Source organism: Polychytrium aggregatum (genome assembly GCF_025602895.1).
Source record: "Polychytrium aggregatum strain JEL109 chromosome Unknown BJ171scaffold_11, whole genome shotgun sequence".
NCBI lineage: Eukaryota > Fungi > Chytridiomycota > Chytridiomycetes > Polychytriales > Polychytrium > Polychytrium aggregatum.
The window spans coordinates 452,056-473,539 of record NW_026516213.1 but is presented as its reverse complement, the minus strand read 5'-3'; the positions used below and the strand labels follow the sequence as shown (position 1 = coordinate 473,539).

General features: G+C 58.1%; 6 protein-coding genes across 6 annotated transcripts; 2 read left to right on the top strand and 4 right to left on the bottom strand.

Annotated features, from left to right (window-relative positions):
* Positions 1-298: 298 nt before the first annotated feature.
* On the bottom strand, positions 299-2,279 carry BJ171DRAFT_497610 (uncharacterized protein). Its single transcript, XM_053110294.1, has 2 exons — positions 1,271-2,279; positions 299-750 (listed from the first exon to the last, which is right to left on the bottom strand). Exons 1-2 carry the CDS (start codon positions 1,900-1,902, stop codon positions 495-497), a joined length of 888 nt encoding a protein of 295 aa, XP_052968467.1. The 5' UTR covers positions 1,903-2,279; the 3' UTR covers positions 299-494.
* BJ171DRAFT_29486 (uncharacterized protein) lies at positions 1,979-2,940 on the top strand. The gene has a single exon (XM_053106974.1). The coding sequence runs from the start codon at positions 2,243-2,245 to the stop codon at positions 2,822-2,824; it is 582 nt and encodes a 193-aa protein (XP_052968466.1). The 5' UTR covers positions 1,979-2,242; the 3' UTR covers positions 2,825-2,940.
* A 4,068-nt stretch (positions 2,941-7,008) lies between these two features.
* On the top strand, positions 7,009-8,713 carry BJ171DRAFT_29467 (uncharacterized protein). Its single transcript, XM_053106971.1, has 3 exons — positions 7,009-7,306; positions 7,615-7,908; positions 8,106-8,713. The coding sequence occupies exons 1-3, from the start codon at positions 7,049-7,051 to the stop codon at positions 8,388-8,390; spliced, it is 837 nt and encodes a 278-aa protein (XP_052968465.1). The 5' UTR covers positions 7,009-7,048; the 3' UTR covers positions 8,391-8,713.
* BJ171DRAFT_29461 (acyl-CoA dehydrogenase/oxidase) lies at positions 8,457-11,164 on the bottom strand. Its single transcript, XM_053106969.1, has 8 exons — positions 10,885-11,164; positions 10,535-10,732; positions 9,950-10,360; positions 9,650-9,758; positions 9,254-9,478; positions 9,034-9,070; positions 8,882-8,909; positions 8,457-8,713 (listed from the first exon to the last, which is right to left on the bottom strand). Exons 1-8 carry the CDS (start codon positions 11,059-11,061, stop codon positions 8,636-8,638), a joined length of 1,263 nt encoding a protein of 420 aa, XP_052968464.1. The 5' UTR covers positions 11,062-11,164; the 3' UTR covers positions 8,457-8,635.
* A 4,299-nt stretch (positions 11,165-15,463) lies between these two features.
* On the bottom strand, positions 15,464-17,766 carry BJ171DRAFT_422110 (uncharacterized protein; the record flags this gene model as incomplete). The annotated part of the gene is made up of 2 exons (XM_053107526.1): positions 15,464-16,873; positions 17,080-17,766. The coding sequence occupies 2 exons, from the start codon at positions 17,764-17,766 to the stop codon at positions 15,464-15,466; spliced, it is 2,097 nt and encodes a 698-aa protein (XP_052968463.1).
* A 1,559-nt stretch (positions 17,767-19,325) lies between these two features.
* Positions 19,326-20,519, bottom strand: BJ171DRAFT_29426 (uncharacterized protein). Its single transcript, XM_053106967.1, has 2 exons — positions 20,005-20,519; positions 19,326-19,795 (listed from the first exon to the last, which is right to left on the bottom strand). The coding sequence occupies exons 1-2, from the start codon at positions 20,255-20,257 to the stop codon at positions 19,347-19,349; spliced, it is 702 nt and encodes a 233-aa protein (XP_052968462.1). The 5' UTR covers positions 20,258-20,519; the 3' UTR covers positions 19,326-19,346.
* Between the last annotated feature and the right edge of the window lie 965 nt (positions 20,520-21,484).

Here is a 21,484-nt window from a genome sequence, read left to right as displayed (position 1 = left end):
GATGCTGTCGCCTCGCTTTGATAATATCTCTGGTGCTGTCTGCTCGCCGGTCTGCGTCTCGCCCGGACAGACAGACAGACCGACCAGCTCGACCCGAGACCAGACCAGACGAGACGAGACGAGATGAGACGAGGGGGGCGTCCCCACCATCGCGGTTGCACATCGCCAGCCCCAACCCAGCCAGAGCCCGACCGAGCCCCGCTCTGGATGGAGCGCTCGCACAACATGTCGGCGGCTTGTTGCCCGCAAGCGGCCTTGTGCAATGCAGGGTTGCAGTGGTGCGCACCACTTTTTGCTTGTGGGAATGGGTGGCGCCCGAGTGCTGGCTGGCTGGAAGGCTGCAAGGGGCAATTCAAGTCTCTGTTCGGCCTGCGACTGGCCCTTGGTACGCTTTGGTACTCTTTGGTACGCTTTGGTGCTCCTCGGTGCTCTTTTAGTACTCTTTGGTGCTCCTCGGTGCTCCTCGGTGCTCTCTGGCCAAGCAAGAACGCAATTCATGCTTTGCCGACTTGGCCAGCCAGCTCGCAAGAGCGGGGGGGGGGAACATCCCAGCCGCCGATTGCCTCAGTCCGTGCAACATGCAGAATCGCCTGTCCGACCCGCCGCCATGTCTTTCCCGTTTGTCGTCTGGCTGCATGTTCGCCTGCTCTCCCGGCTCCTCGATCCATCGACCCTGCGGCTTTCCCTCGCACCTCGATCCATACCATCCGCGACTGCCAACGCCAGCCTCCTACAATGCAACGAGACGAGGTGTGTGGTGTGCATTCCTGTTCGCTCTGCTCTGTCCTGGCAATCAACCGCATCTCCATCGACCGTGTCGGACATGATGTCGGCGGGTCCACCAAAGGCCGTCGAGGAGCGCCGCTCTGTTCTTCCGCCAGCATCACTTGGCGCCGGCCGAGTGCCTGGACGATGCGCTGTTGTGGGAGCTCATGCTGGTGGCTGAGCCCGGGCGGGCGACGCTCTTGATCCGGCCCGATCCAGTAATGTCCGGGTTGCTGCCGTTGCCTTCGTATCCCTGAGCGGGGGTTGCGCTCGGCAGCGAGACCGTCATGGTCTGGCTTGTGCTGGCGCCTCGCTTCGACGCCGGGGGCGGCAGCGTCACCGAGGCTGCACAAGCGCACCGATGAGCATCATCCAGTCCAGGAGAACAGCAAATGGTCGGGGCGATGAGCGGCGGGTCAGCACAGAGAGCAGCGGGTTGGCAAACAGAACTTCGCACATGGCACTCCCACTCATCCACCCATCCACCCACCCATCCACCCGCCAGACCATACCGTTCATGTCCATCGTCTTGATGGCCCGGCCAGAGGAGCTTGGTCGGCTGGTGCTGATGCGTGACGGCAGCCGCATTCCCGTCGAGCTCCTAGAAGAGGAGCGGGACATGCCCTTCACAGATCCTCGATCGTCAGCCACGGATCGGCGGCCGCTGGACGATCCGCTCGACATGCTCATGTCGTCGCCAATGTTGTCTGCCCGAGAGGCCACCCGCGAAAGCACCCGCGACGGTGGCTGGATCTGGTACTCGGCGATGAGCTGCTGGAACCGCAGAGCAACCTCGGGGTACTGCTCCGACAACCTGCCGATCTCGCCCATGACCAGGCTCCCAATGTCCTTGGCGGCCCGGGTCCGAAAGTCCAGCTCGGACTCGGTGGCGTCGGTGGTGTGCTCGGCCTTTCGCAGCTCCTTCGAGAGCTTGCATAGCAGCTTGTAGGCACGGTCTCGCTTCGCCTCTTGTTCCTTGACCTCCTTCAACAGTATAGCCAGCTTATTCTCCATCGCTTGGACGGCCTGCGATCGGTTGGCTTCTTCGCCGCTGACGAGAGAGAGCGAGCGCTCGAGATTGAGCAGGTCCTGCTGCAGATCCTGTATCTCCTGGCGCTTGGTCTTGTACCGTTCCATCGTCGTTTTGTATTGCTACATGAAGCCGCCAGGGAGGTTAAGGAACGCCATTTGTATCGCTCCGGGCAAACGGCGGCATTCGTTCGCATCTCTTGGCACTGAACGAGCATCATATGCCTGTCTCTCGGACTCGAAGCTGCACATGTGCCTCCTGAAATCTCGGCCTTCGCGACGAGCCAACCGAGGCATACCTGCTCAAGCATCTCCTTGTGCTGCACATCGGTGCTGTTCAGCTCGGCCTTGTAGAGGCTGCAGTGCAGTCAATCGTGGGAATGTCGGGAGGGCAGGGAATTGTCGGGTCAATCTATACACAGTGTTGTAGAGGACAGCTGTCGCCGCCATGACCCAAGCTCCAAAGCCATTGCCACAGCGCATGCGCTCGAGAAGGAGTGGTCCGTCGGCTTCGAACCGCCGCGTGGTCTTACTTTGCCCGGTACTCCTCGTTGCGGTCATTCATGAGCTTCAGAGTGTTCTCCAGACCCTTGATCTCCTTCTCCGCCTTTCGGATCTTGGAGTCGAGCTCGTCACCCTCGCGTTGGAGCTCCTCCCGTTCCTGGGCTGCCTTGATGACATAGTAGGCTTGCGAATGCTCCTCCTGGCCCTCCTCTGGCGCAAACTGGGTCATGAGGATCTCATATCGGCGCTTCAGCTTCTCGACCTTGCCGACTCGCTCGCGCAGCTCGGCATTGGCACTGTAGCGCTCCTCCTCAATGTTCTTGGCCCTCAGTCGCAGCATGTCCTTGTGGATGTCGATTTCCTTCTTTCGCTCCTCGAGTGCCAGCTGGAGCTGCACCTGGCGGTTTTCGAGGGTAAAGACCTCGTCGGCGCGGATGTTGAGGAACCCACGCAGCTTGCGCAGCTCCAGCCTGAGGATGTTTTCTTCGACCATCAACTCCTCCTTTTCCGCGGTCTTGGCTGCTAGTTGGTTGCCCTGTTCAGTTGGATAGATTTGTTTGGGGGATCAATGGCATGTCTGCAGACCACAACTACCACAGTTCAAGACAAGAGCCGGGTGCGAAGGAATCGTGTCGAAGCGAGACTGTGGGCATGCGTGTGCAGCATCAACTTATACGCACTGCACTCTCATTGTAAAAGTTGAGCGAGTCAATGGTTTCGAGCACGGATTGCTTCTCTTTCCGGAGGGTCTCGAGTTTGCGCGTCGCTTGACTGTGTATTCCAGCAGGCGGAATAAGACACAACGTCAGCCAGAATGAGATACAACGTCAGCCGGAATGATATTGCAGCCAAAATGAATAGTCTCCACCGGCTAGCGGCTGCTGTGGCTGTATCAAGGTTCAAGTGCGAGGGCACTGACCGCAAGTCGCTTTGAGACTTTTTGAGCTGATTGCTGAGCAAAACCCACTTCTGGGTCTGCTCCTCGAGCTGTGCATTCAAATCCTCAATCTTTTTCAGCAATATCTCCTTCTCCTCGTCCGTGCGATCACCCTGGCAGATATATGCAGTGTCGTCTGTGTCAGAAGTTGTGCCTTGATCGAATACCGTCAGCTGTGCCTCGACCAACGGTTGCCACAGCAGAGGGATATGTGGTGCTGATTCTGTACCTGCGCTCTCCGGACTTTGCGCTCAAGTTGCTGAATCTGGAACTCCTGGGCATAGAGCAGAGCCTGTTGCTTGAGGGCCTCTTGATCGAGCCTGCATCAAGCAAACATCGGCTGAGAACATGGCAAGGCAATGCATCTTCATGGCTCCACAGTCGAGCTGAACCGACTCCCGCCACTCTCTGAAAGCGATAGATGCAAGCGGGGGATGCTCGGTCTCCAGAAGGCATTGTGGACAACGGATGAACCACATGCCCCACCCAGCTTGCTTCAGCGTAGTCTCCAGCGCACTTCGGCTAGCATCCACTTGTGGTGCCTGATATGCTGTGGCTGGCAATATTTGTGGCTGGCACTGGCTCCTCGATCACAAACCCAGAGTCAGTGCTTACTTGTTGATCTTGCTCTGCAGATTCCGAACTGCAGCTTCGCCGCCCGTAATCTCGGCCCGCAGATTCTTCTCCTCTTGCTTCAGACGGAAGAGTTCCTGACTTTTCTTGAACTCTGTGCAGGGCGTTTAGGCCATTCGGCACCCATGAGTGCCTTCGGAAAGAGCTTTCTGCCCCAGGGTGCGCTTATTGGCCACTCTCTGGCATTGCGCATGATATCCTCGACTGCGTGCCGCCTACGTGTCTCTCGCAAGATCTTGAGCTCTCTGTCCAGATTCTTGTTCCTGATTTCTTCTTCTTTCAGGATTTCTTGCAGCTGGAGGCCCAAGAAGATGCGCAATGGATCATTCGTCAACAGGTTTGATCCAGACCGGCACCACGGCCGACAGACCGATGGGACGCGCTCCTGGGTAAACTGATCGCACATTTGACTGAAACCGCGACAGCCGTGAAATGGCCTCGACGACGTACCTGCTTGGACCTCTCCTCCATAGTCATGGTGTCGCTCTGGACATCAGCGAGCTTGCGTTTCATGTTGGATTTGTTGGTCTTTTCTTTCTCGAGCTTGGACTGTCTCTCTTGGAGCTCGGCTTTCAGATCGACAATCTCACCGCGCTTGCTGACGAGGTCCGTGGCAGCTGAGAGAGACAAAGCAGGAAGAAAGAAAAGTGCAAGGTTTGCCATTGACAGAGTGTCCACATGCGAAGATGTAGGAAGAAGCAACTGTGCAGCGTTGGACACGTAACAAAACCGTGCGCAGATGCTGACATGTGTATGCACCGCCGAGACGTGCGCCGGTCAACCAGGGCTCATATGATAAGGGAGAATCAGAATGGCACAGGTCGCGAATCGACGGATGCATGGATGGGCGGACCCACGGATGGGAGGATGCATGGAAAATAGTGCACCTCTCTGCTGGAGTGCCCGTCGTTGAATCTGCGTGTCTGGAGCAATCACTTACTCTTGTTCAGCGTGCTCCTGAGCACTTCAACTTCGTCCTGAAACTGGCTGTACCCGGCATTCTCCTCGGCTAGCTCGAGTCTATGCGCGAACGTGACCATCAGTGTTGACCCTTGGCTACGTCACACGGGATGCCTGTTACAACGGTGATGAATACGAGACTGATTTTTACCGGAACTTGCTGACGTGTCGGTCGCAGTTGGCTATCTTCTTCTCTGTCTCTGTGTTGCTCTGGAGCTGCTGGTCCAGGAAGGTTTGCTTCTCGTCGATTACTGCTTGCTTGGTTTGGATCTCGCTCTACTCCTCGGCCAGAGAATCGATCGGAGAGTTAGTCTTGGCCAGGCGCCTGTGACAATCCAAGCTCGCTATCAAGCGATTCAGAGAGATGAAATTTATGTGCACATCGATGAACTGGAAGATGGGAGGCATCCATGCATGGAAGCGGCACCAATCTCTCTCAAACAAGTGCACGTGAATCGTCTGCACACCCATACAATATGAGCAGGAGTGCGAGCGTGTCCACTGCCACAAGTCGCCGATGGCAATGGGATATGCACCAGATTCCCAATAGTAGCACACAATAAGAACCAACGCTCGCGCCTACCTTGAGCTGCTGGTACTTGTCCTGGGCATCCGCAACGGTTTGGTCGGTGCGCTGCATGTTCTTGATCGACTCTTCCCACTTCTTGATCAGCTCTTGGCGCTCTCGATGGGCCGTCTTGAACTCCTCTGTGGCTTTTTCGAGCTCGATCTGCGCGACTTGAGTTTCAGTGACCTGTCGAGAGGGCGGTACTTGTTCAGTGCGGCTGTTACGGGCAGAACGGCCTGGTCCGCAGCGTAAGTACCGTGTCCACGCTCGCCTCTGAGCCAACGGAACTCGCCTCCTCACCTCGGCACTCAGCGTAGCGTTTTTCTTGTTGACCTCGATGACGAGCTTCTCGATCTGCAGACTCAGGTCCTTGATCTTCAGGTCGTCTTCTTTGGAGTACTTGAGCAGGGCCATGCTGTCCTCTTCCTTCTCGGCCTGAACGCGCAACCACTCGTCTAGCTCGTCTTTCTCGAGCTTAAGCTCAGTCCGAATGGCGTCGATGCGTTCGTTGCCGCGGTAGATGTTGTTCTGGATGGTGCTGAGCTGATGCCACACCGCGAATGTCGGGGTGTTGGAGAGGCGCAACGGATACAAGCCGGTGAGCAGCATCCATGGCCGGCCACATTCGTTCAGGACCAGCGATGGACAAAAGCAAGTCCTTGAGTATGAATGCAAAACCAACATATTGCACCCGCCCAGACAGACCACACCACGATATGGCACGAGCACAAGGAGTGATGCGAACGCACATGGTCCGAAATGTCGGCAATCTCCTTTTCCATGTTCCTGATCTCCAAGGTGAGTCGGCCGCTCTCACGCTCAGCCAGTTGCTTGAGATGGTCCTCGCCCTCGATCTGACGTGTCTTGGCGTCGAACAGGGCCTGGGGCACCGTGCAAAGCACACGGGCGTCAGCATCGGCAACGGCATCAGCAACAGTATCGATGTATCGCGCTTGGCGGCGAAGTGGGACGCCAGTAGTTGCCATCCGATGCAGCGATGGACAAACCTGCGTGTGAGCGAGCTCCTGCCGCACATTCTTCATGTGGCCGGACATGGCATCTGAGCGCGAGACGCTGTCATCGAGTATGGCGAGACAGGAGTTCAACTGTGCCTCTTTGTCTCGAAGCTATGGCCGGTGCGTATTCCCGTTATCAGGTCGCGCATTGCGGCGATGGAAGGAAGTGATGTCACTGGTTCAGTGTCCAGCCGCATTCGCCCTCCCACTGATGGCTCGCTCCTTGCACTCAACGATCCGGCTGACGCGTGTGAATATTGCTCCTCTGGGGCCGAGCTTCCCACCTGCACATGGAGCTGTTTGTTCGAGGCATTTGCGAAAGGCGGCAGCGAGTGCGGATCGGCGTTGGTATCGGCGCTGAGCATCGTGGAAGGACTCTGGGTATGATCAAGGCGCTCGGGGAGTGTGCAGCCAAAGCCGTGCGGTTGGGCTTGCTCCGATGGTTCGCACAGCGCAGCTATGTATCTGGCAGAGAAGGGCCATCGAGGGCATGCTTCCTCCTGGAACTGGAGGGCGGGAGACGAGAATACACGTGACGCGCAACTTGCTTGTGCTGGCGATCGATCCAGCCCAAGCGACCATCGACTCAAGCAGGCATCCAGCAACATCAGCCAGCCCCAGACAGCGCCGCAACACATGTCCCTCTCATTCTCGTCAGTCGTCTTGCCCGTCTGGCACGAGGCGGCCCACTTTCTCTTCATCAAGGACTCGCTCGAAGCCGATGCCTCGTTCCTGTTCCCGCTGCTCATGCAGCTGCTTTTCAAGCCGGCAAATCCAACGGCACCGCTGGGTCCGTCCTCGGCCGAGTCGACGCTGCTCCCGAAGAACGGATCGGTCGTGTTTGTGGGACTATCGCAGATCTTCAATCACTATCTGCTGATCGGGAGGAAGTTGGTGAGTGGCACGACGATCTGCAAGAGCCGGGCGGGCACCGGCAATCCCAAACGGCGGACGCTTAACAGTGCTCTGGCTGGATGGAAAGGGGAGGAGGAGCATATTTGAACCCCATGCTGCCGTCACGATCCCTACCCCGTCATGAACGCATCGGCCGTTGTGCCAAGCTGGCTCATGGAGATTCGGCGCCTGAACAATGTCCGCCGGTGGACTATATTGCTACAGCTCTGGCATCGTTCCAGTACATTTGTGCTGACCACTTGGCATGATCCTGCCGCCATTGCATCCGTGCTCCTTTTCGACTACAGGGCATCAATCTGGCTGCTCTGAAGGAATCCTCAAGGCTCCGCTACATCGATGCCCTGAGCCAGCTGCACTCGCGAGAATCCCCTGACCTCAATGCCGATATACCGCTCGACAAGATCTGCGAGGCGCTCTACAGGATCATCGAGAGCAGCATCACCACGATCGAATCGAATCCAGCAACCCGCTCGACAACCCCGTGCATCTTTGTCGACGACCTCTCGGTGCTGCAGTTCCTGGGTGTTCCCGAGCGGACCCTGGTCGGCTTTGTGCAGGCGTGCAAACGACTGATGCAAGAGGTTGGGCTCACTGGCAGAGCGTCGGGTTGGCAAGTGTGAGGGCAGTAGTAGCAGCAGCATCTCTTGCTCTGCAAGCTTCCGAAGCCGCTCTGCGTCGTCTCGCTGCACCTCAGGTTGACGTCGCTCGGCCCATGGGCTGGCATTTGGAGTGGCAGTGGACGGTAGTCCTGACTCTGCACCATTCCCTCCTCGACCAGAAACGTGGGTTGCTCGCAATCCTGTGCCATGGTGATCCCAGCTTGGGGTCGCCTCTCAGCAGCCAGATCCAGCACCTGGCCGATGCTACGCTTGAGGTGCGGGGCCTCGAGAGCGGGCATTCGCAGGGTGTCCATGGCCAGATCTCGCCCATCAGGAGCCCGTTCTGGATAACATCGGCCCTGGACAGCGGCCGCCCGTTCCCACAGCCGCACGCCGTGCACTACAAGCTGATGGACTCGGGCGTGCAGTTCTTTGCCAAGGGGCTTTCGCAAGGCGTCATTTGATTCCACAGCAACAGCAACAGTAACGGTAACATGCGGACGATCGAGCCCTCGACCCGAGTCGTCTGAATATGGCCGTGCTGAGGATTGCTTCCCAGGATGCGGCTGGCCACGGGCCACACAATACATAGCTGTGGCTTCCCAAGCAGAGCCATAGAGAACAACGGATTCAGCGCGCGGCTTGGCCTATGACGGACAGACTGTCCAACAGTGGCTTTGATGCATCTGGCATCCGAGCGCAGAGCCGCTCATGCAAAGTTGTTGCCCTTGGCGGCATTGTCGATGATGCCCCGTGAGATGATCATGCGCTGGATTTGGCTCGTGCCCTGTCGTCATTAACATGGTCGTGGTAAACCCTGGGTCAGTACGAATGGCGGAGGATCTCGATACCGAGTCCGTTGAATGCACCCGCGCGGACAGATCGGTTACCGATCGGTAGAGTACTCCTAACCGAGGTCTCAGGCTCCACCAGCGAACATCAGGAATCGGCATACCTCGTAAATCATGAAGATCTTGGCATCTCTGTGCGAGACAAGGGAGCGAAGCAGCGGCCGTTAGTGGTGCAGGGAATCGGGGATTCCCACCGACACTCGACAAGAAACCCGGCGGAGAGAACGGCACCGCTCGTTGCAAAGCGGACACTTGCCTCATGAGCTTCTCGACAGGGTACTCTGTGTTGAATCCTGTTGGTTGGAATCGAGCACACATCCGACATGGCAGATGAGAAAGTGATTGGTGCAGCAACTGCATGTGCTGATCCCTGAGTCGGCCAAAGTGCCGACCGTGCGACCCCTTGGACAGATGCCGAGATCGGCTCGATTTTTCCAGCGCAACAGCCAACTCTGTCCCAAACCGCTGCGCCTTACCGTTTCCGCCAAAGATTTGAACAGCATCTGCGGCATTCTTGTTGGCCACCTCGCTGGCAAATGCCTTAGCCATAGCAGCGTACTGGGTGTTCCGTTGGCCATTGTCCTTGAGCGAGGCAGACTTCCAGACCAGCCCGCGGGCAGCCTCGACGCCGATGCCCATGTCGGCCAGCATGAACGCGATGGCCTGATGCTCACAGATCGGCTTGCCCATGGTCTTGCGCTCTGAAAGGAAGCGATGAGATGAGACGGGCACGACGGGCACGACGGATGCGATCAAACGGCGATCCACATGAGAGGGTCGGTACGGGATAGCCATGGAGGATAGCGATCGCTGTGGGGGCGAGTGCATCGCTCATGTCCGCCTGTGTCATGAAACAACCGGAGCTGACTTACCGAGCGAGTACTTGGTGGCCTCATCCAGCGCTCGTCGCGCCAGACCTACAGCGGCAGCGGCAATGAGTGGACGGGTGATATCAAAGGCACCCATGGCGATTTTGAATCCCTGAAAACACGAGGGATGGAGGAATCAGCTGGTTGTGCTGGAGAAAGGATCGTCGCGCTGATTCTGGAGACGGCCTCTACGGTGCATGCAATACTGGCTCTGGGAAGAGGACGACAAGACGACAAGACGACGAAGCGGCCACTCGATCGCACGATATGCAACTGCAAGCCTGTCGCCGGGGCAGGAACTACCTTTCCGACATCGCCGAGGCGGTTTTCGTCAGGGACAACGACATCCTCGAAAGTGACGGCGCGGGTGTCCGAGGCCCGCTGTCCCATGTTGATCTCCTTCTTGCCGAGAGTGATACCGGGCGAGTTGCCATCGACGATGAAGCCCGTGAAGGCCTTGCCGGCACTGGCGCTCGGGTCGGTCTTGGCCAGGACGAAATACCAGTTCGCTTTGCCGCCGTTGGTGATCCACATCTTGCTTCCGTTGATGACCCACGAGTCGCCCTTCTTGACGGCGCGGGTCTGGATGCCGGCAACATCGGATCCGGCGATGGGCTCGGTCACGCAGTAGGCGCACATCAGCGGCTCCTCGATCATGCGACCCAGATACTTTTTCTTCTGGGCGTCGCTTCCGGCCAGGATTACGGGTGCCTCCTGATAGTGGATATCGTGCGGGTTGCAGCAAGAACAGCCGCCATTTCGGCGAGAAGAGCACCCATGAGAACAGGGATCAGTTGGACGATGAGGCGATTACTCGAGGGACGGCTGGCTCTCCCGGGGTGGTGGCCTTGGCCCTCGCTCCTTCCAACATGCAAACGATGGCCCTACCGCGAGTCCGTTGGCTTCGGCAGCCGTCTGGATGCCGGTGCATCCGTAGGCCAGCTCCTCACTGACGATGGCGCACTCAAGCACACCCAACCCGAGACCGCCGTACTCTTGAGGGACATGCAGGTTCAGCAAGCCGACTTCCCAGAGCTTCTTGAGGATTTCGGAGGGATACTCGCCCGTGCGGTCGTGGTGGGCCGCCTTGAGGTGGGTTACATGAGTTTGCATGCCGGGAGCATGTCGAGGAGGCGAATGAGTAGCGAACACCAGCGACATGGTCACAGGAGGATAGGCGCTGCCTCGTGAGGCAGACGGATGCGCCCGGCAGATGGTCATCGACCAAGCGCTCCTACCTTGGGGATGATTTCGTTCAGAGTGAATTTTCTAGCCAGCTCCTGCAGCTCGCGCTGCTCGTCCGAGAGCTGATAGCTGATCTGGCTGGGGCGCGTCGACGAGAACGGGCGAACGGACAGCCGAGCCGAGCGTGCGGTTTGAATGAGGCGGGATGCAAGCGAGCGGGAGCAGAGCATCGAGGCGATGTGGAATGGAAAGAGGGGAGGGGAGGATCGGGTTGAGACGGCAGGCTGTGGCCCTGGGATTCGAGAGGCGAGATGGACGAGGGTGGGGGTGGGGAGGCCAACGACGGCCGACTTGGAAATATGGCGCGGCCGGCATGTGAATGCGATGCCCAGAGCCGATTTGCCTGCCTGGCTTGCACCTGAAATCGGACACATGAGCCGTCGGTTTCCGCATTGATCCACGGCCCGCACCATGCCGCAAGTGTTCGTGCGGAGATGAGATCGATTGGATTGTATTGCACACCACATTTGAGCCCGGTTGAAAAGAATGAGAATGCGCACCAAGAAAGGGCATTTTGCGTTATGCGAAGAATACAGTCAATCCAGAAAAAAACGGGACAGTTCCTTCCTGGCTTCAGATGTCTGAAACCCGCTGACTGACTGTAGGCCCCAGCGAGCAAGCCGTGAGGTTGTTTCCCGTCCTGGTTGGCAATCGAGTGGCCAGCGCGCGATTGTATTGGGTAACAAGACATTTGATCAATCGTCAAAATCACGGGTGTCCCGTTTTTTATTGGTTTGCGAAGAATACCCTTTATTCAGAAAAGAACGGGACAATATAGCCGTTTCCATGAACATGTAGTATGTGCTGTGCTTCGCGTCAAGCAAAGCCACAAGAAATAAAACAGATCACTTTGGCAGCCTCCGAGTGAAGACCGCCGGTCGCTCTCCGATCTCCACAATCGACCTGCATACTGTGATCATGTTGCGCGCCGCATTGACGTCGCGATTCCACACTGTCCGGCAGCTGGGATTCTTGCAGCTCCTGACAAAGTGGGAATTCGCAACACTGGGCGCATCGAGTCCTTCCAACCGAACTGGCTCCAGGCACTTGGAGCACACTTGCGAGGTGTTGAACTCGTTCGTTGAGGCCACCTTGACGCTTCCATGATGGTGATTGGGACGGCGTCGGTGGTGCTCGAATTGCTCAAAGTACCGAGCAAATCGCTGCCTCCGAGGGCTGGATGCGTGGCCCTTGCCTTGCCGCCATGACGCATTGCCAAAGGCAATCACCACATCAGTCCGTATCGGGGCGTGCTTCAGGACGGCCTTGCACATCCTGTCGACGGCCACTTGGCGCCTCTTGTGGCCTGTGAAGCGATGGTGACGGGCCTTCTTGCCAAGGTGGAAGTCGAGCTGCACTCGCAGCTCCGGTCGCAGGACATGGGTGAGATGGACCTTGAAAGCCTCCGAGGACGACACCTTGGGCGAGGGGGTGGTCGACATCCAGGTCTCGATGTCGAGTCGATACTTCATGGTGTTGTGCCACTTGGTGTTGGACGTATGGCCACACATGTGCTGGTAGTGACCATTGGAGAACGAGACCACCTCGTCTTGGTGGCCCGGTGCTTGGATGACCGCAGTGAAGATGGAGCCGACTCCAGGATCGATGCCAATCCAAGTGGTGCGGTTGGGGTCTGGGTCGCCGATGTGGGCCTGGATGCGCTGTTCGGCAGTCGGAGGAGGCTCGATGGTCTCGGTGTGATCGGTTCGAGGCAGAAACTTGACGAGGCCGATGGTGCATCCAATGCCATCGGTGCTGATCTCGTAGTTGAACAGCTTCTTGTTCACGTCCCGCTCTTGGAAGAGGGAACTACGCAGCTTGAAGCAACTGCGCCAGAGACGATCCTGGTTGTTGACACCGTCCTCACCTTCTTCCTTGAGCTTGTCCCTGGTGAGGCCAAGGTGCTGTTCGGTGTCAAGGAGTTGCCAGAGAGTGACCGTGTCAATCTTGACATACTTGGCCCTTGCAGTACAGAGAGGGACCATCGTGCACACGGCCGGAGGAGTGTCGAGAGCGAGCTGCTTGAGTGCCCACTTGATCCTGGATGCCAGCTTGTTGATATTGGCCTTGGTGGTGCCGAGCTCAGACTTGGCCTTGGTGAACCTCTTGTCGTCGGAGGGAATGCCTTGGGTAGTGAGCTCGTCCAGCTTGGCCTGGCGCTGCAGCTCGGTGACTCGGAGGGCGGGCATGTCACAGTCGATCCACTTGTGGACATTGTCGACCATCTTGTCTCGGGCGAGGATTCTCACATGGTGTGAGAGGCGATGGAGGGCCCGGAAGCGGTCCTGGTCGCTGCTGTACCGAAACTCGTCCAGGACGTGGCCAAAGTCGGGATATAGGAACTCGAGATCGGCCTTGGGTGGAGTCTGCCCTGGTTTCTCGAAGAGCTCGAGACAGGCCTCGATGGCTTCGTGCTTGTGCTTGTTGGCTGGGAAGACGGCAGCGCAGAAGCGGCGAAGGAGTCGCCAGTAGGCCAGGTTGAGGTGGGTGGTGCAGTTGGTAGCATAGGCATTGACAGCCAGGGTGAGAAGCTGACTGTGAGCACCATCAGGCAGACGAGGGGCCGGAGGCAGGTCTGCGTGCCGAGTGGTCTGGTAGTCGCGAAAGGAAGCGACCAGATGCTCGTTGTATTTCTTGGTATCCCTGGCCGTCGAGAGGGCATCGGCCTGGACGATCCTGAAGCATTGGCGAACGAAAGCAGGGGTGGACTTGGAGATGACGGGGACGGGAAGATCCTGCTCGATGCACCGGAGGATGTGCAGGTTGAGCAGCCTGGATGCCTCGAACTGGATCTGGGTCATGGCCTCGACGGTGGCCTGGATCTTGTCGCGGAGAGCGGGATTGAGACAACAGCCATCCATCGTCTGCTTGAAGCAGCTGAACTGAGGGGCGGATGACCTTCCATCCACGAGTGGGACGACAGAACTCTTGAGGGGCCGGTATTTGGGACACTTGTTGGTGTTGCAACGTTCGTGATCGGTGCCATCGCACTGGCGACATCGCTTGCCAGTACTCGAGGAAGTAGATGGACCAGGCTCGGTGGGATCGACATCCATTGGATCTGCAGAAGCAGTGGTGGTGAGCGACGGAGCAACAGACGAACAAGCATGCGTGGGGTCAGAATACGAACCAGAGACAGGCTCCGACTGTGACTTGGCTTTCTTGGGCCTGGGTGGCCGAGGCTGGCCATCACCGGCACCCTTGCGCTTCGGAGGCATGGGGGCAGAGGATGCTGGATGCCTGCCAGTGGTACTGGTCAGAACAGAGACTTTTTTTTATCGTACAATGGCGCGATGATCAGATCAAGGCGAGATGAGGGAAGAAAGCAGCAGGACGAAGGTGTGGCATTTATACCCGAGAGCAGGAGCCCGTCTGCGCGGGCTGGTTGGGGAAGTGACCCTGTTCAAAAATCGCCGAGAGGTTCAAGCCAGGGATTTGAGCGTGAAAATGGCGGCGTGATTGGGGAGCTCAACCCCAGAAGCGCATCGCTCGCTCAATCAGCCGTGGGAAGACATCTGGAAGCACCCTCCGAACGGCAGACTCAAACAGGGTCACCATTCCGACTCTGAACCCCTCGGACGCATTCAGCGCTGCTGCCTTCCTGTACTGATGCTTCACAATCCCAAAGAAGTTCTCGATGGGATTGAAGTCGAGTGAGGCAGGTGGGGTGAAGATCACTGACCATCCTCGGCGATCGATGCAGTCCAGGACAGCCATTGTCTTGTGCATGCTGACATTGTCCATCACAACCACAGAGTCGTCTGGGAAGGTCGCTCGCTCAAAGAACTCGACCATCGAGTGTGTCTTGAATGATGTGGGGATGTACATGCGATGCAGCACACCAGAGTGGTTGATGGCAAATGCAGCCGAGACAGACTTGTGTTTCATGTGATTGCGCTGGCGAAGCGGAGCACCCTTCGGTGAGTATCCGTAAAGAGGAAAAATGGATCTCCTGATCCCTGTCTCATCGACAAAAACGAATCGTCGTGGGTCGATGGAGCGGACCTGGTCCCTGAACTGTGCCACTCGCTCATCCAGTCGCTTGGACTTGTAGAGGTGTGTTGCCCTCTTGTGTGAGAGACCTGCTCGGTGGATGGCAGTGTGGCAGAGTGAGAGTGAAACTTTCCTCTGGAGGATGGACTCGAGCTTGCACCGCAACACAGGACCAGTCTGGAACGGGTCCTGTTCAATCAGGGTGCGAATGACTGGACATGCCTGCTCGAAGAAAGTGGATCTGCGAGCTGGGACTCGGGATGGGTCATCCAGCTTGCATCCTCGGTGCCATCGATGGATGGTGCTCTTGGATACACTGAATATGGAGGCGACCTTACGCAGGCTATGGATGAGGGCGTAGCATCGCAATGCGGCGGTGCGAAAGTCGGATGTGTGGCGAATGGTCATGGCCAGCGCGCGATAACATTGGGTAACAAAATATTCGATGAATGGTCAAAAACCCGGGTGTCCCGTTTTATATTGGATCGCCTGTAAAGCGAAACAAAAAATAAACCAAACCCAAACAAAAAGAGTGCCTCCTCCTCCCCCCATGATATTATCGGCAGCATCCCCAGGAGCTTACACCTTCCACGACTCTCGATACCAGTCGAGATGATCGCAATCGACGACCTTGTGCTGCACAGTTCGCATGAACCGCTCGGGGCCGGCCGCCATGACGGCGACATGCAGCTTGCGATCGCGTGCATAGCCGTTCATCTCGTGCAGAGAGCGGCCAATGTCGGGGCGCACGCGAATGACGTTCATCTTGGCGAGGATCGCATAGAGGAGATCTCGCCGAGCCTGCAGCGACGCAAGCGTGGCCGAGGCGCCGCTGGGCTTCTGGACCATGGCGTGGTTAAGCAGGAACCGGCTCACGCGGTTGCTCATCTTTCGCGAGTAGCCGAGGGCCGTGGCCGCAATGTACCCGCCAACGGCGGCAAACAAGGCCGAGAGCACAGGGCTGGCGGCTGGAAGAGAGTACCAGCAGATAAAGTGATCAAGTCCAACGAGCTTGTAGGCGTTGTTGGAGGAGCACAGGGCAAGCTCAGGACCAGTGGGGTTGACGAACACGCCGAGGTACCAGCCGGCAATGCCAAAGATAAAGATGATCAGCACCAGTGCCAGATCAGCCATGCGGGTCTTTTTGGCAAGATTCTTTCTGGGAATCTTGAGGGTGTTGCGGTTCAGAGTGGCGCGGGTGCCGCGGACGAGGGTGGCCAGGTCGTTCTCGTACTTTGTCGTCGATCTGGCGATGGTAGCGTATTCAGGACTCATGTCGCCGGTGATGTGCAGATCGAGGCGCACGCGATTGCCCAGGGGAGAGGCATCGTCAACCATGTCGACGAGGAAGCCCGAGAACGCAAGGACATCGGCCTCATTCTTGACGGTCCAGATCAGCCGAACCTTTCCCGAGGCAGGCCCCGCGGTCATGTAGTGGTAGAGGAACGGCAGGAGAGCAGCCAGGCCGCTGCCGCCCGTCAGCATGAACACACGCTCGTGGAGCAGATACGAGGTGCAGCGAGGGCCAAAGGGGCCGTCGACCTTGATGGGGAGAGTAATGTGCTCGTTTTCCTGCACCATCTTGCCGAGGGCGTTGGTCCACTTGCCACCGGCTTTGATGTACAGGGTCAGACGATCCGGGGTGTCGTGGCAATAGGAGGCGACACTGAAGGCGTGCCAGGCGACGCGCGAGAGCTCGGGGATGCAGATGTTGACCCAGTCTCCAGGAGCGTACGTAGATGCGCCGCGCCACGAGTCTTCGATGGGAATATCGAGCTTGATGATGGTGCTCGACGAAGTTCGCTGTACAAGGGCCATGGTGCGTCGCTTGAAGAAGAGCCGGGGACGCAAGCGGTCGTAGATAAAGTACAGGATCGGGAACATGATGGGATAGGTGGTGACGAGGCCCTTGTGGATGAAGGCAAAGAAGAAGAAAACCACATAGAGCTGGTGGGTCCAGTAGAAAACGCGGTAGTTGCTGCGACGGACCTGCAAATGGCGTGGGATAAAGGTGTTGATGGTGAGCGAGATGTGGTGTCTAAAGACATCGGCCCGAAGGATGAACGGCGGTGTAGTGGGTGGCGGCACATCAAAGCACCAGACGAGGGACAGCACAGCGTTTCCCGGCGATGCCTGAATCTATCCCGAACACAGGCCGAGCCCGGATGGCTCCACTCTTGCACCGATATTCTCACCTTGTACACCGATGTGGCGACCATTCCGACCAGAGCCACCCACGACACCAGGCCGGCGAAATTCCAGTAGCCGTAGTTGGACGACCACGGCAGCATGGTCTTGACAAACTTGCCCTGGACGATGGCGCTGATCAGGAAGAACAGCGAGTGCAGCGTCATCAGCAGAAAGCTGGTATAGCCGAGGCCAATGTGGAAGCGGATGGTCCGATGGTACTGGCCAGCCTCGGTGCCGAGCAGCTTCTTGGAGACAAAGTTCTCGCGGATGGCAAACAGGATGCAGAGACCGGCATCCCAGAGGCCAGCCCAAGCGGCCCAGAGCGAAATGTCCTTGGTCCAGTTGTAAGCGATGGCCAAGGGCGTGAGAGGTGTCGATGACCCTGACTCTGGGTCCATGAGTTCGATGATGATGGGGACGAAGATCCAGGCCAGGTTGCAGGCGACCAACAGCAGAACCACAAGCACCTCGCCGAGCGACCAGGGATTGCCAAAGTACGACGGACGGGGGAGCGAGTTCTTGAGCACCTGCCACTGAGGCTGCCACAGGCTTGCAAGGATGCCCGAGCCGGACTTGGACTTTGGGGCGCGGGGGCGATACAGAGCCTCGGAGATGGAGTTGTCAGCAAGGGCCGTGACAATGCATAGAAGGGCCAGAGGCGAGACGCCAAAGGCGATATAGTAGATGTCCATGGGGCTGAGCTGGTTGGACGAATTGTCGGGGACATTTGCGGGGCTCATGTAGAGCATCCACCCGAGAGGGATCAGGGCGAGCAGGCCGGCGACGACTCGGGACATTGCCGTGGTTGTGGTTGTGGTGTGTTGTTGTGGTTGTGGTGTGTTGTTGTGGTGTGGTTGTGGTTGTGGTGTGGTTGTGGTAAGCGGTCGAGCCTGAGGGAGTGGTGTTTGAGGGAGTAGTGTTTGAGGGAGTGGTGTTTGAGGGAGTGGTGTTTGAGGGAGTGGTGTTTGAGGGAGAAAGATGAGGAGCACAGGAATCGAAGCCAGCCAGCAGCCAAACTCCAGGCAAGACGCAGCAGCCAGCGCAGGACAGGAGGCCGGGAGACGGCGGGCGCCTCCACGGAGGATTATATGCGGCGCGACGGCCCCTTGGCCTTGCCTCTTTTGCGCGCACAGACGACCAAGGGATGGGGTCACGACAACGCTCCTGCGGCGTGGAAAGACCTCGTACGATATCACAGGGCCGGGCCAGAGGGAAAGGCCTTGTCGGCCGGGGACGAGCAAGGGAGCACAGGCAGTCAGGCACACATGAATGCCTTGTGGCCTGCGACGCCTTGCCTCTTTCTGCCGCAAATAGACTGGCCGTCGGCACGGTTGCGCAATGGAAGTGTTTTGCTGCGCGGCCGACACAGGAACTTGCAGGTAAACGACCTGCTGGGGCACTCCTTGCCGATTGGGTGCTGCCGCGGTGCCAGGCTCTTTGGCAACACAGTTGCCGCCCGTGCTCGCTTGTGTTGGCGCTTGTGTTGGTGCTTGTGTTGGCGCTCCGTGCAACGGGACATGGCCAGGAGACACAAGCACCCGGGGGATGGGGACGGCGGCTTGCGGTGAGCAAGTGGGTGTTTTCCCGAGCGAGGGACATGCGGTGGCGGAAGGAGAGTCATCAGGGCCATGAACAGGGCCCAGCGGTCGACGGCGCTGGTCATGGGCGAGTGCAAGTGCAAGTGCAAGTGCAAGTGCAAGTGCAAGTGCAAGTGCAAGTGCAAGTGCAAGTGCGAGTCGGTCCGCCGAACTGCTCCGATGGGTTGTCTCCAATCTTGCTCCTTGCGTCCCTCCGGCGCCGTCGCATCCGTCTCTGCGGTCTTTCCAAATTGTCAGGGTGGTTTGCGTCCTTGATCCGCTGGTTGTGCAGCGCGCTCGGTTCCTTTCCCTTCGCAAATCAACCGGGTCAACCGCCCGTCGGCGATTGGTGTGCTGGACCAGGCGGTTGGTGGGGGAGAGGTCATGCTTCCTTTCCTGTGTCAGGAGGCACCGTTGCCGACCTTTGCCAGCCGAGGGAAGGGAGCATTCCAAGGTGTCTGGCCAGCAGCAGTGTCCCAGCAGCAGCGTCCCAGCGGCTGTCGCTCGCTGCTGCATCGACATCACCATCCGGGTTGTGATCCGTTCGGTATCAACGGCACGCCGCGGTACGTTCTGGACGATTGTATATTGGACACATCTTGCATACATCACATCAAGCAGGGCATCGTCCTCGCTGATACTAGTCGCTCATAGCTGGCCTAAGCCATGGCTGCAAGAGCATGACCGCGGGCCATTCACTGGAACAGGCAAGGCGTCTTGTTCAGCCAGGTGCTGTCGTCCAGGGATTTGACGCAAAAGTCGGCCACGTCGCCGCGGGTGATCATTCCACCGGCCGTGAAGTCAGCAGCCCGGTATATGCCGGTCTTGGGTTTGTCGCGGAGGCCACCGGGACGGCAGATGATGTACTCGAGCTCGGCAGAGGCGTTCTTGACGATGATATCCTCTTGCTTGTTCTTGTCAGCAATCGCGCGACGCAAGAACGTTGTTACGAACAGGTAGGTCAAGGGCCCGAGGTGCTTGATCGAGTCGCCGACACCAAGCGACGTCACTGTGATGGTTCGGATCTTGCGGTCGGGATGGCTTGATTTGGTGTCGGCAAGGGTCTTTTTCAGGCTCGCGATGATGTGCTCTGTTCCAATTGAGCAGATGGACAGCTGGGGCTCAGCAGCTGAGGGGTGTGTGCCTGGTTCGAGAGAAGGTCAAGCGCAAAGATGTTTGAGCGGCGATGCTGGCTGTCATAGCATGCAATCGAAACTCGGAATGAACAAGTGCCGCAGGCAGCGACGGATATCAGTGCAACTGCCCAGCAGGTGATATCGAGAAGGTGCTGGACCAACAGAGCCCACGCACAGCTAGAGAGGGACCGAGTCGCCATATGCTCACGACACCAACCGAGAGTGATCATCACACGGTCAATGCGAGTGTCCTCGAAGACCCGGTCGATGTCTTCGCGTTTCAGGGCATCGCCCTCGATGATGTTGATACGGCTGTCCGTCTCCTCGACGGCCGGAGCCAGGAGACCAAGCAGCTTGGACTTTGACCGCGCCAGCGCAACAATCGAGTGGCCGGCCTCGAGTGCCTGCCTCACAAAGGCGATGCCGGTGGGCCCGGTGGCTCCAAAGACAGCGATGGTGTGAGAAGCCATGAATACGGTGTGAAGATGCCGAGGAAGAGCTTGCACGAGGAAGGGATGACAGCAATATGCAGGACGAGGCGGCTATATAATGCGACGGGGCGGAGGCGGGCTGCAACGGCGAAATGCCACGGCCGGCGGCGGTGGTGCTCGAAGGTCAATATGATGTCTCGGGGCAAAGATCCCAGTCGCTGGTCAGGCGGGTTGTCGGCGCACAACAACAAAGCGGGGATCGGCAGAATCGCTGGGAATCGCGCAATGGCGGAAATACTTGAACTCGGTGTCGACGGGGGAGCCCAGCAGAAGTTGCGAGAAGGAGGGCAGGGAAGTTGCGAGACGGAGAGCAGGCAGAGTTGCGAGAAGGAGGACCGAGTGAGCCAAGGACAGTGCAAATCATCAAGTAGAATATGAAGGAGCCGTGATGGCAGGCTCGCAGAGACACCAGCAAGCCGACGAGTAAAGAGAAACAGACGAGCAAAGTGAAACAGGCGAGCCCAGCAGGTGTTGGAGGTGTGATTTATATAGAGCTCTCGTTGATGATAGTCATTCGAATTACGGACTTGAAATATCCATCCCAGCCGACAGCATCGCGGAAAGCAATTGGTATCTCTGGCGGACCTGCATCGGTCTGTTGGATTGGGAGTGGCTCATTCGGCCCAGCAAGACGCTCAGTCCGTCTCATGGGAACCTGCGAGATCTTGATCCAGCGTTGCATTCGCCCTCGATCTGCGAGATCTTGATCCAGCGTTGGATTCCCCGAGGCACTTGCAGCAGCTGTTCCCATCGATGGCGACAAGCCTCGGACAGCGCCAGGATGAGCAAATCATGTGCCGTGCTGATGATCCACGCCGACCCAGAAGCCAGCTCTTGCTGCCATCTGCCCATCTGCCCATCTGCCCATCTGCCCATCTGCCCATCTGCCCATCTGCCCATCTGCCCATCTGCCCATCACGAACAACGTCTCGGCCATGGCCCATCGGCTGCTCTCTCGGCGAGAGCACGAGCCCATGCATCCGCTGGGGTTCTCGCGCCAGACAACAGAATGCCCACTCTTGCTCGCCCAGCTCTCGCTCTCGCAGATCCTCAAAGCCCATCGCGGCTGCGTCAACACCCTGGCCTGGTCAGACTCGGGCCGGCATCTGATCTCTGGATCCGACGACCTGCATCTCTGTCTCTGGGAATACTCGCCCGGCCCGGCGCCGGCGCCGCCGCCTGAGCGAGAGAATGCTCGGACGCCGA

Excerpts from the sequence above, each read along its gene's own strand:
- BJ171DRAFT_497610 (XM_053110294.1), bottom strand. The coding sequence starts at position 1,902 with ATGGAACGGTACAAGACCAAGCGCCAGGAGATACAGGATCTGCAGCAG. Across the intron at positions 751-1,270 it reads ATGGACATGAACGGTATGGT|CTCGTCTCGTTGCATTGTAG; the intron begins CTGGCGGGTGGA and ends CACACCACACAC.
- BJ171DRAFT_29486 (XM_053106974.1), top strand. The coding sequence starts at position 2,243 with ATGACCCAAGCTCCAAAGCCATTGCCACAGCGCATGCGCTCGAGAAGG.
- BJ171DRAFT_29467 (XM_053106971.1), top strand. The coding sequence starts at position 7,049 with ATGTCCCTCTCATTCTCGTCAGTCGTCTTGCCCGTCTGGCACGAGGCG. Across the intron at positions 7,307-7,614 it reads TGCTGATCGGGAGGAAGTTG|GGCATCAATCTGGCTGCTCT; the intron begins GTGAGTGGCACG and ends TTTCGACTACAG. Across the intron at positions 7,909-8,105 it reads GCAAACGACTGATGCAAGAG|AAACGTGGGTTGCTCGCAAT; the intron begins GTTGGGCTCACT and ends CTCCTCGACCAG.
- BJ171DRAFT_29461 (XM_053106969.1), bottom strand. The coding sequence starts at position 11,061 with ATGCTCTGCTCCCGCTCGCTTGCATCCCGCCTCATTCAAACCGCACGC. Across the intron at positions 9,479-9,649 it reads GGCCACCAAGTACTCGCTCG|AGCGCAAGACCATGGGCAAG; the intron begins GTAAGTCAGCTC and ends GCTTCCTTTCAG. Across the intron at positions 9,071-9,253 it reads TCAAATCTTTGGCGGAAACG|GATTCAACACAGAGTACCCT; the intron begins GTAAGGCGCAGC and ends TCCAACCAACAG.
- BJ171DRAFT_29426 (XM_053106967.1), bottom strand. The coding sequence starts at position 20,257 with ATGGCTTCTCACACCATCGCTGTCTTTGGAGCCACCGGGCCCACCGGC. Across the intron at positions 19,796-20,004 it reads CCGTGTGATGATCACTCTCG|GCACACACCCCTCAGCTGCT; the intron begins GTTGGTGTCGTG and ends CTCTCGAACCAG.